Genomic DNA, 20,041 nt, shown 5'->3' with positions numbered 1-20,041 from the left:
AGCACGGATTCTAACTACTAAACTTAGTTTGCCACTAGATCAAAGCTTTTTCTGCACCGCTGGGTCAACATGATTACCATTTGTTCACATAGTTGTTGAGGTAGCATCTTTCCTGGACAAAGATGAAAGAGACGATAGGAAATCTTCCTCGCTACCCCTTGAAGGTTATGATTCCCTCAAAATGTCAAGCCATTCATTGCCTCTTAGATGTCTCCCCAAGGCTGCGCCAGATCTCTGAATCTCCTACACATGCACCTGGGAGATAAGGGGGAACTTAGACTCAGGAAGCGCATCTTAATAAGATTGGAGAAGATAGAAGACCTGAACATGCCCTGCGGCAAACTAGACAAAAGGTTCATGTCGAGATTGCGCGGCTATTGCACTTTGAGCAGCTGCATAGAACATGTAGATAAGATCGCACGTGCCGAAGAAACGTGACTTCGTAAAGCAAGTATCTCATCACTACACAGCTAGCGGAAATGTGCCAACATTGCGCTTTTTCGACGTTTCTCTTGCGATCACATTGACATGCGAGCATTCAGTATGAAGCTCCCAAACCCAGTTACAGTCTCAATTTCGGCTCGTGTACTTTGAGCAGCTGGATAGCAGATAAGATCGCACGTGCCGAAGAAATGTGACTTCATTAAAGTGAGTATCTCATCACTGAACTGCGGAAAAATTACCAAGCCAGGAAGTTGTGCCAACCTTGTGATTTTTCGACGTTTCCCTTGCGGTCACACTGACATGCGTGCATTTCAGTATCATCTCATCTAATGCCCGAACTCATGGCCAGAATGTCACATTCTCAATTTCAGTTCCGATCAAATACAACATCAAATTTAGATACAACTTTATTGAAAATCGTTATGTTGTTACTGAATTAAAATCAATGTACTATGATAAAAATTCAGTAAAAAAAGACTTGTAATTAAATAGTGAAATTCACCGTTTTGTGCCATTTTGCGCAGCTTTGAGCAAGTTTGCAATTGCAAAATGCACATTTTTAAAAACATTTTAAACCATTCGGGATTTCAAAGGACGAATTGCACCGGTTTGCGCCAGTTTACGAATGCCTGGCGAAATCTATTTACTTATCATGAAATAACACAGTTAAGTTTCCATAGAAATATGATAGGAGTCTGAAGAGGACGTCATCCATAAGCTGTATTTTCTGTGACCTATGACAGTTTGTCACAGAAGTGTGCTGATGTCCTACAGTAGCAGCATGAATACTTCATATCGATTTACTCTGCATCGGCCCGGGTCATTGACCGATCAAACGAAGCTGCTGGGTCAGGCAAATTGAACCGCGGAAACTCCGAAGCGTGATTTATTACGCGCCGCTTAGTATTGGCCCAGTAACATCGAGATTAAACCGCCTACGGGGATCATCATTTAGCGACCCGAGCAAGACAATCGGTTTGCCTGAATGTGGAATGAGTGGTGAGGTGTCGGGACCATCGCCACTTTCAGTTTTCTTTGATAGGATAGATTTTGCGCGGCTTGGGAGCAGCATATTCAATTCAGTGAAACGTATTCAGGCAAAGAAATCACGACACAGTACAAAAGTGCTTTCAATACTGGATGGGATTTGAACAACACCAGAAAGTCTTTAAGTTTTAGAATGTGTTCCAGAGGACTGTGTACAATTGCCATGCAGGCTAGGGTGCTTCAGGCACCTGGCATGATTTCTTTGTAAGCTATATGCTTGGTACCGCTCAACTTCCGCCATTTTGGGTGCTGAATTACGACACTAATTAGACACGTTTAAAGTGCCCTGCACAACAATACTGTACAATTTTTATATGGCCAGTCCTCTGTTACATATTCTGGGCCAACTTTCTACCAAAAGGTGCAGTACAAATTCCATCCAGTATTGAGCACACATCGACACCGTGCAGTCACGGTCGTGATAACCGGAGTTTGATAGGGGTGACACTGAGGATCAGAAACATATTAGTTGTGCTCGGTACAGACTTAAGCCTGACGAGAATAAGATGTCGGGAGGAATTGACAACTACGCGTTCTGGTTTACAGTAGATGCAATGGCAGCAGCTAGAATGGCGTTCATGCCGAGATATATTGCAGATATGACCAATTATATTGGTCTGCACACAGGTCAACGCACGCGTAAAGAACTGCTCTTTGAAAAGAGCCTGGCGAGAATAAGATGTCAGGAGGAATAGACAAGTACTTGTTCTGGTTGAGATGAACTGGTAGCATTCAGAATGGCGTCCATGCCGTGATATATTGTAGACATGACCACTTATAAGTTATATTGGTCTGTACACAGGTCAACGCACGCATAGATAACTGCTCTTTGAAAGGAACCCGACGAGAATAAGATGTCAGGAGGAATAGACAAGTACTTTGATGAACTGGTAGCATTCAGAATGGCGTTCTGTGATATATATTTTATATTGGCGTGTACACGGGTCAACACACGCATAATTAACTGATCTTTGAAACGGATCAGAAATTAACACCATCGTATTGATTATTCTACAAGTAAACACAAATAAATGTCTAACCTTCTATTCTACATTGAAAACTTTATACAGCAACTTAATTACAATATACTATGCTAATACCTGCTACTACGATTTACTTCATTTTCATGCTACCAAATTGTAATATATTCAATATTGTTCATAATTTTATTGATTGCACATGAAATTTTTCCTGATTAGTTAATAAATATAGTAACTAATTTTGTTTATCCTTAATCGGTAGCCGTCATCTAGCTTGCACCTAAAGTTACGTGTCCTCAATATAATTGCTTTATATTTGTCTTGATGAGGAGAGGGTGTTTCTTTTGCGCCATGCTTAGTAGATGAATATAAATGAGTTAAAATAAATCAATTTTAATAAGCAGAACCATGTTTCTCAATATATCTCGATTTCGCTGACCTACATTGCTATTGAATATGATATGAAGCATTAATACCAATCTATGGCGGCAAGAAAAACGGTCTGATTCATTTTTACTTAAAAGTACACGTAGTACAAAAGATAGGCTGAGACCAAAAATAAAACTGGAAATAAGATGCCAGATATGATAGTTATATTACGCTATTTTCTTTACTTATAACTTTTATCTTTAATGTCGTATATTTACCACCTAATTGTCATCTTTGGTTGACTTTTTTTCAATACATAACGTGACTACTTTGCGAAGGTACAGAGATAGGTTTGCCGTATAATGCCACATATGTCGGGGTCTTTTGGTGGCCTGGGTTGCATGAGCAGATCGCTCAGTCAGTCAAATTTGTTTCTTCGTCTTTTGTGACCTTCTCTGTGCTGGGTTCCACGGCCACTGCCCAGTGATGCGGAAAGCCGGTTAGCCCCAAGCAAGCGAGGAGTACTAGAGATACGTATAGTAATGGTTTATTGAACAAAAACATATATCGCCACACTCGCAGCCCAACGGCTGAATTGCAGTTGCAATATCACAATAAAACAAACGCATTCGGTCAATGCCCAACAAGGCGAATCATTAAAATAGAAGTATACGTATACGTAGAAACGTATAAAAGTCAGCAAGAGACTAGCAAAATAACCCCGGACCTAATCACCAGCCTGAACTGCTTGAGGTATCGAAGCCCAGCTGTTAATACACTCGTGGGATTGGCATGATCTTATCGTGTTGTTCTGCAGCAGAATAATCGTTATGTCCGGCAATCAGCCGCCTACGCTAAGTCTGCCCCAATATATATAGCAAGAGCAAGGAATGCCTCCCCCCATGTAATGTGTTTGATAAACAAACAGGTAGTTCAGAAAGGCAAAGGAAAAATTCAGTATTCGTCTAGGAAAAGGTTTAGCTGTAACGTTAAAGATATTAATAAAATGGAGTAACACTTTATTGTCCCTCGAAAAGTGACATCAGTGAAAGAATCAACTTAAATCTACGTATACATTCAAGTATATTGCTAGTTATATCTGTATCTGTATATATAGCCGGTATAACCTACGTTCCGCGTAACACACCAGCATAGTACAGCAAGCAAGCAAATATGTAGAATAAATAACCAGTACATTTCGTCGACTTTGACACAGATCCTGTTATGTGTATTTCAGAAGAAGGACACAATAAGAACATTCTATGCAGTCTCCAGACCGCAGCTTTTACTTTGTATGAATAAACTTTTAAATTTGTGCACGAAAAGATCTACTCTGACGGAAGTAAGCCGTGATGTGGGTTCATATCAGCAGCATGTCATCCATACTGACACCTTCATATCTACCTCACCTCATTCTGCCTGACTTTATAAGTACCGTGTTCGTGCAGGGAATCCAATAAGGAAAATTTATTCGTATTACGACTCCATCTGGGCTATATCTAGCATCTAACCTATCATTCTGAATTATGTACTTCATGCCTAAACGTTTGTCTGAAAATATTACGCCGACCCCCGTGTATTTTCTACAAGATATGTACTAGCTGGGCTCGGAGCATAATCTAAAACGATTATCACCCCCCGTGAATATGGAGGTATTGTAATGGGCTGGTGTCTTTGTTTCTTCGTCTTGGTGTGAGTCTATAGTTATATGAATAAGTTGGGGTGGTGTAATAGAATACTTGGAGAATTGGAAGAACTGTTTGGCTTGGGTCCAGTGTTGTAGTGGAGAGTCAGGATGACTCATAGTTACACCCACACAGTAATGTCACGTTGATAGGGGTACCCACTTGGAACTTGTCGCAACGATCTTCAACCAATTGTACCAGATTCTTGTAATTTTCTTTACTTAGCGTTGTGCTTAGGCTTGTTGTTTGCAGTGAGACAGCGGGGCAATTTCTTGTCTGACATAAATGTAGTGACAGATATATACCTGCATTTTTATTAGATACATCCGTAATGCGTGAGTGAAAAAAGGCGCTATTTCATCCAGACAAACATTACTTTTTCGTCCTTCGGTGCACGTGCACATGGCGCGTTGAACTAAAGTCACACATTCAGGGCCTCCCAACGTTAACGAATCCCGACCACTCCTAACCAAGGTCGGCGCTGGGTTAGTTAAGCCTGGATATGCTATTCTAGTTCCAGTTTGCTTCTTTGATCACATCAAAGCAGAATATGACTTTTCCATGAATAGTTTTCCTTTGAGTTCATAGTCGACTGGAGCAGACGACTATGAATTGAACAACAAAGTCTTCTTCGTTACACAGCCTTCTTTATTTCTGCATTTCTATCCGACTCAATTAACACAAAACTTCTACAGCATGTACAATCATTCATAAAAGAAACAAAAAGATTTGAATAAGTGAATCTCCATACCACCAGCTTGGCCCGGAGTACCTGTCCAAATATCCACCTATACTCAAATGTATTTTCTTATATTCTATGATTTTGTTATATGGTGTTACTTAACATTACTTTTGTTATATGCTTTGCTTGTCTGTATTTGTTTCAATGTTCTTTTGTACTCTCAGTTTGTTTCTGATGACGGCACGAAAATAAACATGTTGAGCTGGAGTGTGTCGCCATCATGTTATGTATTTATCTGTTGCAATAAAAAAAGCCTTCTTTTATTCTTCAGTAAACGTTTCGACGACCATCTGTCGCCTTCATCAGTACAAATAAAGTACATTTTGTACTGATGAAGGCAACAGATGGTCGTCGAAACGTTTACTGAAGAAATAAAGAAGGTTGTGTAACGAAGAAGACTTTGTTCAATTGATCTACCAACCTGGTGAAACTATATATACGGTTTTAGGTAACCTTGCCGACCAACCCCCAACAGATGACCTTGCTCATGCGACTGGCTGCCAATCATGGTCTGGAGAAGGTCGGGGCTGTGGTCGGCAAAGTGGGACAAAGGCTTAACTCCCAACAATGGTCTAGAGAAGGTCTGGAGAAGGTCGGGGCCGTGGACGGCAAAGTGGGACAAAGGCTTCACTCCCAACGATGGTCTAGAGAAGGTCTGGAGAAGGTCGGGGCCGTGGTCGGCAAAGTGGGACAGAGGCGTAACTCCCAACAATGGACTAGAGAAGGTCTGGAGAAGGTCGGGGCTGTGGTCGGCAATGTAGGACAGAGGCTTAATACCCAACAACGGTCTAGGGAAGGTCTGGGAGGGGGCATAACCGGCAATGTGTGACAGGTGCTTGGCACGTTGGCATGTTGAAAACTGCGCGGTACATTACCCAACCTCTGCCTACTCCTGCAGATTCGTTTGATCGATGGCTCTCTGGGAATCGTGAGGTGAGGTATGGGAAGCTGGAAGCACCCCAGGATGTTTTAACGATTCGTCCTTGAAGCGAAGAACGAGTATGTAGATGCGCTTAGGCGCGTGCAAACTTGAACGATGGATGGATCAAGGGGCTCTCACCCGTACTCCACAAAGCTCGATAACGTTCTAGATACATTTCGTGCATTCATAATGAGCCACTAGGAGACCCTGACCTACCGCTTCTTCCTAGTATAAAGAGCTATTTGTCAAAGGGCTCCTGTAAATGTAAAAAGCCCTAGTACCAAAGACTGATATTGAGATTCCCAACAGCTACACACCTTCCCGATCATTACAATGCACCCATTTAGAGGTGTTTAAGTTGTGCTGACCACAAATCTCTAGAAACATAAACATACAGACAGGCAGACACGCAACATAAAAAAACAATACCTCCATGATGGTACAAAAAGCCTAACATTTATGCTAGCTCAATTATCAACCAATGCTACAGTAAGTAAAATTTATGGATGACATCAGCGCACTCATTAATTTTGGCCTAATTTTGACAAAAATAATTTTTCCCTTCCGGAGATGCTGAACATGAAAATATGTCTTGCAGTAGCCTTGACTCAAGTTGATTCTAAATAGCTTAGTAGTGAGGTACATATAGCCATGACTATAGTTGTATAACTGAAACAAGTCCTATAGTAAAAGTGGCACCAATGTGGTAGTCTTTACTGTAGTTGCCAACATGGTTAGTGATACCAGTCTCCAACACTAGTGTCATGATCACTTGATTACCTTTTTAATAAATCAATAAAATATTTTATTGTCAGCGATACCATGCTTTGCGCTTCAATTCTTACTACTATTTTGACAATCTAGCGATCTTGTTTTTTATCCATCTAGTTTTGTTGCCCTCTCGCATTAAATTTCGAGTCTACAGAGGATGCCATCCATGAATTTTACTTGCTGAGGCCTGATCGATTTGATTTGTGGCTTCTGCAATTGGCATTTGGCTCCGTGTCCCACTGACAGTATACCCGCGCTGCGCCTCGTCCCTTACGACTTTCTTCCAAAATGCCAACCATAAATTACTTTCCAGGCTCGCGCCAGAGGACAGGCACTTCGATTTATATACACTGCTGTAAAACAATTCGGGTCATACCAGCGACATTTGCAAAAGGCCTCATTCGAAGAAGAGGGAGCGTGGGGTGAGGATTTGTGACATTTATGCTTTTTTATCAGCTTCTTTTAATGTCACTTGCATAACCCGAAATATTTTACAGTTAGCTCGTTTTTTCTTTGAAAGTAAACGTTGGTTTGTCTTGAAATACACGACTTTTTATCTTGAAGGTCGTACGCGTTGTTGAAGGACTTTGACACTTAAGAAAAAAAGCGCGCACGTGCCCAATAAGGAATGAGGACACTTAAGATTGATGACATGATTAAGCTTCCCGAGAAACCAGCCGAGGTGTAAAATATACACCTTTCTAAACGACACTCGAGGGTTGTCGTTATTTCGCCTGTGGAACGAGGAGACAAATCATTCTGCAGTAACGGGGATGATTTCTTGCTCTATTACATCGGCGACAAAATGTCTGCTGGAACGTTTCGGTCTATTTTTGTTCATGTTGGAAATCAGTGTCAAGGCTGAGGTTTCAGATGGGCTGGAAAATGAGTAGTTATCTGGGGTTTATTACCTCCGTATTATAGTCAGTTGGTGCGTGTGTTTGCTTCTTTGCTTGTCTTGGTGTACATCCGCACTTAAGGTGGTATCTCGATGCACTTATGGCACCGGTGCGGCACTGCGGGTTCGAAAGATTACTCAACGAATTTCAGAGATAAAGAACGAATTCTTTTACGTTTTGTGTATTTTGTTGTCTTCTAAGTCATACTTTTACGCACTACGCAATATCTAAATTATAAAAAAACACAGATAATAATACAACAGTGCCGCAGTGAACGAACCCCGCAGTGTCGCACCGGTGCCCCAAGTGCAGTGAGATACCACCTCTATGCGAATATTGCAGGATGACAGCCTGCCAGGATGTAAGGGAGAAATAGTGTAATAAGATACCTGGAGAATTGGAAGCCTAGGCCTGGTTTGGCTCTGGTCCAACTTTGTAGACAGGTAGGATATTTGTTGGATATTTTGAGTTGGATATTTGGAGCATTCATTGATGACTCATGACTTAACTCACACAGTTATGTCTGGTCGTAAGGAGTTCAGATTCAAACCTTGTTTCAACTTTGCAGAAATTTTCGCTTTATGAAAAAAAAAACATTGCCTTGGATCTTGCACATATTCCATTGTAAGGTAGCATAATTCAATTTGGACTGTATACGGGATCTTTAACAGTTGAGTAGCATTGGCATGTTTCCATGATGAATGCCTCGCGAAGAAAGTGAGCAAATACGTTTTTATGAAGGTTAGACATCCAGGTAAACAATATTCAACTACAATTCAATCTCTACAACTGGATAAAAAACAGAAATTTACTTCTGGACGTTTCGAGTGAATTTTCGAATCACTTTTCTTCAGCATCACTAGAATGAACTGGCAGAACAATTCCATGAGCAAATATTGTTAAATCTTTTGAACAATTACAATGCAGTTTAGATGGTGTAAGAAGTGGACAACATTATGTACAACACGTAGCGTTTAACCCGAAGGGTAAATGCGTCAGAATATGTACAATATACTATTTCACGTCGCTACATCATCCACTATTGAACGGCAGCCGTAAGATATGGGCTTGCTTATGCGTGAAGCTGTAAAGTAGGCTATTTGGGCCAGGTCCAAATCGAAACTCTTCTAATCACAACCCCCACACACAGAGCCGCCATCTTGGATCTTGATGTCAAGGTCACACAATAATGTCTCCAAGGTGACTACGCTAGTTAACAGGACATAAACCAAGTAGCTGGCATTATTTATTAATCTTTCATATAGAATATTGAGACTTTGTTTTTAATTATTTGTAGCATTGTGTTAAGGGTGGGGAGGGGGGAGGGGTGAAGCAGACAGGCCTGTCGAGAAATTACATTAACAGTTCAATTGTAGTTGGTAATGCAAGTACCTTTCTTCCAATGCTATATGAACATGAAATCACCATAATCTAATGCAGCCTTTCACCTATCTTCGAATGAACTGGCCCTTCGTTTTCCTAAAATACCAGATATGCAAAAATATCACATTTTCAAAATATACTGAGGTCACCTATGTGACAGACCACATAGACAAAAGGTGTACCAAACTCTGAAAAAATAAGACAGAAATATTATATCAAGTGATATAAAAAGTAAACTGAGTAGCCCTGAAAAATTTACATTCCTCCTGCGTTTTGAAAAGTTGAACCTATATGTTTGACTACGATACTTCTACCAACATTCATATGATAAGAAACATGTCATTTTAAACTTGTGACCTGTACTTAGGAAAGCTGGTCGGAAATGCACTAGAGAGTCCTCCATTTATTCGATATCTGATCATGATAGCCATTTCGCACTTACTTATCCAGGAAATCATATTTTGACCCGCAAGCCGCACTCAAGGCCGTCGGTGCCTTTTGTATATGCAATATCAAACCGGTAATAATTCCTCGACGTCAATATTTTGGCAGTTACCATGGTGATTGAAGCCAAGAACGTGAGGTGGAATTCTTGTAACTCACCCAGTCAGACTCTAATGAGGCAAAAACCAGGCCTTCTATAATTAAACTCTAAACTAGCGCGTCGCTTGTGCAACTACACTTATAGCTACCTCACTATTGTCACTTGTGCAACTACACTCATGCCTACTACGCTAGTGTCATTTCTACAACTACACTCATGCCTACTACACTAGTGTCATTTCTACAACTACACTCATGCCTACTACACTAGTGTCATTTCTACACTACACTCATGCCTACTACACTAGTGTCATTTCTACAACTACACTCATGCCTACTACACTAGTGTCATTTCTACAACTACACTCATGCCTACTACACTAGTGTCATTTCTACAACTACACTCATGCCTACTACACTAGTGTCATTTCTACACTACACTCATGCCTACTACACTAGTGTCATTTCTACAACGTTAACTTCACTCATGCCTACTACACTAGTGTCACTTCGTGACGTATCATCCCATTTTCGGTTTTGTCTTGTCATGTGGGGAAACTCCGAACGAAGAGAAAAAAAAATCGATTTTATAATTAAAAAATCAGGCGATAATCAGTGCGCCGCTTGATACTAAATAGCTGAAAGATATGTCCTAATGTGTTGAAGAGGCATTTTAGGGTTTTAGGAAATGTTGCCTAAGCTCTACTTCAGCGATGTTTCATCTACAACGTTCCCAAACTCCTGACAGGTTCTAGTGTATTGTTGAATGTTACTTACAGAAAATAAGGCTATATACCGGGTGAAGAGGTAGTCGATAGCGATTGGCTTCAAGACCAAGAAAAGACACACCAAGTCAAGATGTATAATCTTTGAATTCCGTTTATTGAAAGTGTCCTTCATACAAACATATCAAGAAACTTTACATTTACTTCAAGGAAAAAATTTTGTCTTACAAGTTTGTTCCACGGTGATACAAGTTATATATGCACGAAGGTGCAGTACTACAAAACCAGCTTCAGCAACAGTGTTACAAGGAAAGGGCTGGATATCACCTTCTGTGTATTTGTGTGACTTTATGCACTTAATAAACTAACAGTGTCTCCAAGCAAGCAAAATTATCTATATTACTCATAAATGATGCATCACAGAATATATGATATAACAATATCTCGAGACATAAACTGACGATACAGCTATACTCTCATTTCATATTATCATGAAAGCGATTACAATATTCAAAGTAGTGATAAATATGTCATAAAGAAGATCACAAGGTGCAAAATTTACAATACTTCCCTGGAGGCTCCTAAAACAATACAGTTCAATATAAAATCAATACAACACCATGCAGCTACAGTATGAACTCATAACCGTTAGATAGCAGTAAAGAATGCTGTTACGTATACGACGCGTTAAGGAACAGAAAAACTGCAGTTTCTGGAAACATCAACAGCTCCTAGTTATCTACAAACGGTCCGGTACAAAATCTCAAATCCTCTGTAAATACAAAACCCTGTTTCCTGTTTAGTAATCTTGTATATAATTCATTTCCACTTTCACAAATTGTTCGGTTTAGATTTTAAAGATTCGCAATGGCTTATAAGAACAAACGTCATCATGACGTCATCATGACGAAATGGCACAGTGTTGGAAGTTGTCAAGCAGCAATGTTGCATTTCTGGATAATATTTTCAACCAGAGAGAATCATTTTAGAAGCATTGTGTTCAAATAAGAAACAATAGATATAATTTGAATTAATACTTTTACGTGTTGAATTCGTTTGAAGGGGCGACCCACTTGTCTCGAGATCAATCAATCAATCGATCAATAAATGTGTATTTTTTCTAATCAAATAAACATTGCAGCAGGGAGCAGATTATAGCTATATCCTGTGTGTTTAAGTATACCATAAATGGGGTTTCTTCCGGTTAGTTAGAAATAGTCAAGTCACGAGTACTTGTCTGTGTGCACATTATGTACAGGTCAAGTCTGGGTACATATTCAATGTATGTACAACACTTTAGAGTGTTATGGATACAGCAACAAATCGTTTGTACAAAAGGCAATACAAACTGCATGTACAAAAGGTGAAAATAGCTCACATTGACATTGTAAGATTGTTTTCATATTTTACATTCCGGTGTGTGGCCCTTATGTTACCGCTATAGACGCAGTGCTCTTAAACCACCGCGCCTTTGGAAGTAAAAACACCGTCAACCGTGACAGCAAGCTCTATTACTCCGGGTGAAATCCTCAGTGGGGCAGTTGGATATTCCCTGTGTATTCACAGCCCACTTGTAGTGTATGAATCGATAGACTGCCGTCAACGATCCGAGTAGGGTTCACGTTCATTTAAAACAGGCCTAGGAAATCAATGCAGTGTTTCCGATTACGTACGGTACATTTTGATTCCAATAGTATTTTAAACGTCATATTGTTATGTTACAGATAAACATTGTTGTTACGCAAGTATGTTACCAAACTGAACAAAAGATACAATGTATGTAATACACATTCTTACATCAACTGTTTGTTCAGTTTTCAGACGGTGGAATACAGGAAATCTGTAGGAGAAATTGCAAAACTACTCTGTTTCGAAACTATTCCATTGCTCAGGTGATGGACCAAAGCCTGTATGTCGCTTTTCAGTGTTGGTCAACAAACCGGAAACAGAACATTTTCCATGGCCCTGCAATTACGATGCAGGAGTATCTGCGTCTGTGTTGTGTAGACGGCAAAAAAACCTTCACCATCTGTCTAGTGCTGTACCGATATAGTTCCTGATTCATATACATTAAGGCCACCTACAACAACGTCATTTGGCACGTACTGAATTTAGATATCAAATGTACATTGCAACTTTTTGAAATCAAGAAGTGAAACATTGAGGGCAAAATGTTAAGATATGAACCCTCATGAAGACACTTTCTCGATCCTTAAGCGATCTGGATCAACTATCATCTCTTATGTTACATTTCGGACAGAAAATAAGTTATCATTCTTTACTGAGCAAACATTTCTCTGAGCTCTTTCTCGGACAGAGTCCTCTCTTTCTTATATAATTACTACCGGGAAGGAGTTTCACCCCTGAAATACTGTTTTTGGTTGTGTACGTGTGTTCAGCATTAACAAAATCCACCAAAACTCTACATATTTCATGGAGATACAAAATCTCCTATTTCTTGGTTCAGTCTGCAATGTGCCCTAACAGAGTTTTGTCTGGGTGTCCATCGCCCTTCTGGTAGTACCACACCCTCAGTAAGAGGCTACGAAAGGACATCAAGTCTGCCTTTTAAGTTCTCTATTCACAGGGACGCGGTTGAAGACACCACGATCACCTTCCTGACGGCGTGTCCCAGGTCCACGTCCGTGGTTGTCTCGGTGAGGGTGGGCAGCGGTCCCGAGTGCCTGACGAACGTGTCCCCCGGCAGGGTGGCCGGGGCCGTGTAGGTCATGTTCTCCGTCAGGCTCAGGCAGCGCCGCACGTGTCCGCCGGCGTTGTTGGACGTCTGGCCGTTGACGTTCATCTGATCGTCCCACGGCACCACCTGGACGGGAGACAGAAGGAAGAAATGTAAATAAAACACGCAAACAATAAAGTTATTTTTCCAGCATGGTCTAGACAAGAACTATTAACATATATAGGGGCCCTCACCTTTGACATATCACCCAACGTACACTTCATTGCGCATGCGCATGCATATACCATGAACTGACTTATTATGGCCTCACATCCGGGAACATTTTTGAAGGTCATAAATGATAAAAAGAGCAACGAATTTGTCCAACCAGAGGACATTTTCACGAAACGCTTAACGACTAACGTCATTGCTTTCAACTCAAGAACACGAAAAAAAATCCAGCCCGCTCCCACAAATGTGTCTAGCTTTATTCCACACCAAACCACTGTCTCTGAAGCACACCCTGATAATTTCTTGAGACATTGACTATGAAAGGAGCTTGAAAATCTCCTTGCTATTTCACCTGTTAACACATTCGCTCTCAGTGTATTCATAGTAAATTGCGTTTGTTTCCCAGAGTAGCATTTTCACAATCTAACAAGGAAAGTCGTCACAAAAATAGGCTATAGTCGAGCCTCTCGTTGACGCGTCTGGTTCTATACATAGCGCCGTGGGCTGGCAGTGTAGACACATTGATCTCTGGTCTTGCCGCGCCCCCGCCTTGGCATTTCAAAACAGGCTATGCTGAATTGTATTGATCCTCAGCTAACACTATCGGGGCCATGATACATAAGGTGGACTCTCACTGCACTTGGGGCACCGGTGCGGCGCTGCGGGGTTCGTAGATGACTCAACGAATTTCAGAGAGAAACAAAGTGTATTTCTAAGTCCTATTTTTTTACGTATTACGCAATATCTGAATTAATAAAAATCGCAAAATTAACAAAACAGTGCCACAGTGAACGAACCCCGCAGTGCCGCACCGGTGCCCCAAGTGCAGTGAGAGTCCGCCTATAGTTATTGGTCGGTACATGCATATGCGCAAACGATCTATGTATTGATCAAGCCCTTTCAACCAATCTATCTTGAGAAATTCTATCAATATCGCATTAAAGTTAACAGCACTTATTCTAGAGCGTTATGTCATCATAGCCAACCAATTGCAACCGGTCAACCAATTTAAAAAAAACACTTAGTCTCCTGTTTTCACAAATCATTCCCTTTTCACCTAAATTTGATTTGATATTCATTATGTATTGTGAGATACAGGTGTGTTTAATGTCATCTTTCCTTTGTGTAGCAAACTGTCTGATAGCGGTGGACACAGCACCAAAATAGTCCAAATCTAGATAGAGAATACATAGAAATTAGATCACAGAAGAAAATATTTTGGTCTTATTTGGTACCTTGTAATTGTGTTTAAACCTGCGAATGAATCCAGTGAAAAGCGTGGGAGGAAATGCGCCCTGGGAGACACCGTGATTTCTGAGGTTTGCCCCCCGCCAATTTTACCTTGCAGGAGGCCCTTGTTGTGTGGAGGAGTGTTCTGACATTAATATTTTCAACAATATAATTGGTCTGCGTTCTTTACCATTTCTAGAGTTCGGGGCGAATCGTGAATGACATTAAAAGGAGTCGAAACCACCTGGCACAAATAGTGTGGAATATACAGTCAAATTTGTTTATACTTTTAAAAAATCATGAAAATTATAACGCTAACAAAATAGATTAGATACGATGTAAATTTCAGATGAAGATTGAAATGTATATCTACGACATGTGGATTTTGATACTGCAAGCTGAGAATGGTGGATGAAATTTCGAAATGTGAACAAAATACAAAAAACTGAAACCCGGAGATGAAATTTTGGACACCTTATTCGTAATCTGAATTTCAGTTGGCTTCCACAGGACAAAATTGATTGGATAATGTTATCAAAAGACAAGTGCTGAATTTTGTCTGTATTTCTTTGAGTATTGCGACACATCTGTCTTTAACTCAAAATCTCAAGACTGAAAACATGTACCGGCGAAAGGCATGTATTTTGGTAGCTATCTTACATCATTTTCCCAGGATGAAAAGGTAAGGCGTAGCATATATAGTTTTCTGTCGTTTCAATGCATCAAAAATAATGAGAAAGCGCTCTGATCCACAAGCAAGGCCGGCAGCAAAACCCATTAGACGTCACTAATAATTGGGTCCCTGGGATGTAGTCGGCGCAACGAAAATTGCGCTGTAAGTCTCTAATGAATATCTTCTAAGGTGTTGCTCTGTAACCTAACCCTACGGTTTCATTAGAAGTACAGCTAAAATCATTATGTAATCTCACCAAAAGTGAAGCAGTGTCATATCTTAAACACATGTTCCCCACCCCTTTAGAAATGTATGCAATGGGTAGTGTTTCTTCATAGCACGGGAATACAAACATCAGCTCATTAGTGCCACCTGCACATCAAATGAATATGCCGTAGGCTATTTTTAGACTCAGCCGTTACGTTGCTAGGTGCGCCCCAATTCCCAGCAAAACAAATCTGAAAACAACATCTTTAACAGCACATGCCAGCAACATGTGTAGCTAAAAATTGAGCTTAAGAAATATCATTCAAAAGGATCAGTAAACATAACCATTAACAGACGACATAACCGTAATATAAATTTAGTATCTACTTAGGCACATGCCAGCAACAAAAAATTGAGCTTAAGAAATATGGTCTAAAAGGATCAGTAAATATAACCCTAAACCGACAATGTATCTTTATCATAAATTTAGTAGTTATCTACTGCAAACGTGGGGCCGCATGTGACTGGTTTCATTGTGAGGGGGAGAAAAACACGAATACGACCTGACGAGAAACCCTCCCCAAACAATACTGCTGCAGTGAGATCATGTATCGTTGTATCTCACAAACGTCAACATCCCACCCACTCCTAGCCTAAACAGCTCTCATGTCTATATGTTGTACTATGACGGGCTTGAGAGATGGGTTGCCTTACTATACATTCAGCGTTCACTTCTTGCTTGGAGACATCTGAACCTTTGAATAGTTTGACGTGCACTTAAGCTTTTGTGGTAGCTACTTCAAATGTCTGAAACACTCGATGTATTAAGCGATGTTCAGTGCGTTAGCAGAATACCTAAGTTGTATTGTCTGTTGGGCTGTGTGGCCGTGGGATATATTTACAACCACAGAACGTGTTTCAGTGTAGAATTCATTATCTGTGCTTTTTTTCTAACCCGAGGACAAAAGGAGACTATTTTGCTGCTTCATTAAAGAGAAAAAAGGCAGAACGCGACATCGCTGGTGGAGGCGTGAGGTCCAACGTGCAATATAATTTCCTGTCTGAACAGATGCCGGTGTGATTTTTCTTGCAGGGGTAGGGATTTATGTATGGCACAATGGCCTAGTGGTTAGTGGTGTAGACTCTAAACCTGGAGGTACTGATTTGAAATCCCTAACAGTGATGTGCCATTAGGAAAGGCACTTTACACCTATTTCGCCACTCAACTTAGATGTAGGTAAGTACTAAGCTCCGGATAGAAACGTTCCTCAGATAGCACGTTAAATTGAGGCCTCATATGTGGGAAAGCCACACCTCGAGCACGTTAAAAACGCCACACTTCTCAACAAGAGTAGGGGCCCATCCCGGTGAGATGGAATAAATCTGTCCAGATATGCAGCTCGTACTCTTCAGTACAAACCTGCTGTTACGCTATAAGGGCGGTTTACCGTGCATGCATAACACAAACAGAAATTAAAAACAAGGCTCCTTGTAGGGTCGAGTGTCAATGTCTAGTTCGATATGGACGTTGATTTTGATGTCAATTTAGCTTTCCACCGAAATTCAAAAGACCCGAAAGACATTCAAAAGACATTGTTGTAGAGTCCATTTAGAAGCAGTCATATAAGAGTTATATGTATCTGAATGATACGTATTCGTCAGGCCGCCACTGCCAACTAACACCTTATTGAGGAATAGAAGAGGATAAATCCCTTTCATGACATTAGAATTTGACACGAAGGTTGTGTGTCGCAGCTGCTCATTAGTTGACTGGTGTTAGCGAGTGGGTCTGTTACATTGACATACATCTGCATCTGCAGTCTGATTACTTCTCTTGATATATAACCGTTCACCTCAAAAGACCTGCAATTGCCTGTGTACCACACTTTGATAAACAAACAACAAGGTCTGGTGTTCATGTAGTTATTGAGTTGTGGGTGGATCGGTTGGATGATTACTTGGTTGGTTAACTGGTGCGCTATGAGATTTCATTTTATTTACATTCGTTTATTGAGGATCGGGCAAAATGCTAATCGAATTTCTCCCCTCAAAAACACAAACACAAATATAAAACAATTAAATTAAGTGAGCACACATCATGCATAAAATTACAAGATGGAAAACGTAAGACAAAGAGAAACAAGTTCAATTTGTGATGTAGAAATATGAAGAGTTTGCTGTTACCTGTGCGGAGTGGGTGCGGCACAGCAGCAGGGCCACCTCCCTCCTGATGGAGCGGTGCACGTAGGCGTACACACAGGGGTGCAGGCAGGTCTGTAGGAAGTACAGGCAGATGACCAGCGCCCCAGCGTAGGCCGGGACGGGTGTCTCCGGAATGCTGGCCTTGACCAGCACCAGGGCCGTGTGCGGCCCTATGCTCAGCAGATGCGTGGCCATGACGATGAAGACGATCTTTGCCGCCTTACAGTCTTTCTGCATCCTCTTGATGCGCCGGGACGCCATGCGGAAGGTTCTGCGGGGGCGGCGCAGGTCGTCCAGGGACCGCGATCGAGCCGCCGCCAGGGACGGGTTGTGAGCGGGCCCGGGGAGCACGGCACACGACACCGCGGCCTCCACAATCCCCTTGTGCAGAGTCCGTCTCTTCACGGAGGGGTAGATGAGCTTGTGCTGCTTCCTGGCGGCCAGGAACACCTGCCAGTACCCCAGGCCCATGATGACCAGCGGGCACCAGAAGGCAGCTAGTGAATTGTAGATGGCGTAAGGGAAGCTGTACGTGTTGGTCCACAGGACGGTGCAGGTCAGCTGGTCCGGGTCGAAGCCGAAGCTGCCCACCTTGTACAGCGGCGGTGTGCTCTGCACGGCTCCCAGCACCCAGGCGAACCCGATCAGGTACATGGACGTGTTCGGGGTCATGCGGTCGTTGTACGACAGCGGGTGCAGAATGGCCAGGTACCGGTCCACCGAGATGATCACCACGGTGATGACGGCGACGTGCAGGAACAGGTGCAACAGGATGGCCGTGACTTTGCAGAAGGCGTCGGCAAAGACCCAGTCCTGAGCTATGGTACTGACCAGGGCGAACGGGACCACTAGAAGCGACTGGAACAAGTCCACGACTAGGAGGTTGCACACAAACCTGTTACTGATGGTGAGAAGCTGAGGCTTGCGGAAGAGGATGACGAGGACGATGGCACTGGCGATGGGAGCACAAGCTAGCACCAGTCCGAGGGAGGCAGCATGCAGCCCCGTCGTGATCCGTGAAATCTGCGGGCCCACATCCAGCGGGACTGTCGCCGCCGCCGCCACCACTGCGGGGTCCATGGTGCTAAAGTTCGTGCTGTTGTAAAAGTCCTGATCGAACATGCTCCCGTTCTGAAAGGCGTCCATGTTTAACGGCGAGAGAGTGGTCCGAATATCGTCACTGTTCTGCTCGCTCCAACCCTACCCCTGCCTCTTACGGCTGGCTAAACTGTAATAAAGACTGAGAATGGGTTTTACCTCAAGAGCTGCAGCCCATTATAGGATCTTCCCTCGCTTACGTCTGCACTGATCGATTCTGTAGCCACCCCCGTCACAAAGGGAGGAAGAGAACGACCCTGACTGGACGGCAATCCATCTTCTGGCAAGTTCCAGGAACTGATGTTTCTACGCTCCCAGACGGTAAGGCAATCTGGGGCCCTGATCGGAGACCACTGTTCACACAGCCGCCTCCTTCCAATGGTGAAGTCTGACTGGAGACGCTGCAAACCCGCCAAGCGCCTGTATAATGGATTGTCACCACTTAAAGCGCTCCGGGAGGGCTGAGAAATATGGACCAACCAGGGAGCGTGTGGGTGTGCACGTCATCGCCTGACGTCACCAGGTTTCAGATAAGACGGCCTCCAAGCCCGGGTGATTGACAAAAGCTAGCTGCCGACTCCTTTCGATTGGTTACACGACAACGAACGGTTGCTTGAATGAAATACAAAATGCCATCCATTGATTTATCATAGGCGTTTATTTGTCGAAGGCTGGTCGGAAAATTGCATCGCATTGTCGCCATGCGAAATTTGAGGGAAGGGATCTTAAAACCTCAGCCTAGTCTCGGATAGTTACCAAAGAGGTTTTTGAAAGACAAACGCTGTTGTATTTTTGCACCGAATTTCAGGCAAATCACGCTTATGATTTAATCACTTTAAAACCTGGACTTTGCTAAGGACAGATTGTTTGTCACCACATTGGCAACCAAGCTAATATTGATCCAACGAACATGACGAACCATGTCTAAAATATACAATGTGTTTAACATATATGTAGACAAATTAAGACATGCTGACAGTAATTTCCTGTTTGGACAACAATATTCTAAAAGTAAATTTAGATTTATAACATCACGTTAATTTTAGAAGCAGGTTTTATAAAACATACATGCATAAATTAATCAGCTGCAAATTGTGTCTATATTATGTAGTAGGAAATCATTAGGATAGAATATAACCAAGTCCTCCCGTGTGTTTTTCTAAAAATACAGTTCCTGGAATAAATCATCAGTGATTCAGGTCACCGAAGCCGA

General features: G+C 42.0%; 1 protein-coding gene across 1 annotated transcript; it reads right to left on the bottom strand.

Moving 5' to 3' along the window:
- Positions 1 to 10,879: 10,879 nt before the first annotated feature.
- On the bottom strand, positions 10,880 to 19,235 carry LOC118428215 (probable G-protein coupled receptor 101). Its single transcript, XM_035838223.1, has 2 exons — positions 17,713 to 19,235; positions 10,880 to 13,334 (listed from the first exon to the last, which is right to left on the bottom strand). Exons 1-2 carry the CDS (start codon positions 18,874 to 18,876, stop codon positions 13,092 to 13,094), a joined length of 1,407 nt encoding a protein of 468 aa, XP_035694116.1. The 5' UTR covers positions 18,877 to 19,235; the 3' UTR covers positions 10,880 to 13,091.
- Positions 19,236 to 20,041: the final 806 nt, after the last annotated feature.

This window comes from Branchiostoma floridae, chromosome 12, assembly GCF_000003815.2.
Source record: "Branchiostoma floridae strain S238N-H82 chromosome 12, Bfl_VNyyK, whole genome shotgun sequence".
Classification (NCBI taxonomy): domain Eukaryota; kingdom Metazoa; phylum Chordata; class Leptocardii; order Amphioxiformes; family Branchiostomatidae; genus Branchiostoma; species Branchiostoma floridae.
The sequence above is the reverse complement of the archived record's forward strand: the minus strand, read 5'-3'. Positions and strand labels throughout refer to the sequence as shown.

Bases quoted from the DNA above. Each gene is read 5' to 3' on its own strand.
- LOC118428215 (XM_035838223.1), bottom strand. From the start codon at position 18,876: ATGGACGCCTTTCAGAACGGGAGCATGTTCGATCAGGACTTTTACAAC. The intron at 13,335-17,712 runs GTAACAGCAAAC...TCTCCCGTCCAG, and splicing joins GCCGCACCCACTCCGCACAG to GTGGTGCCGTGGGACGATCA.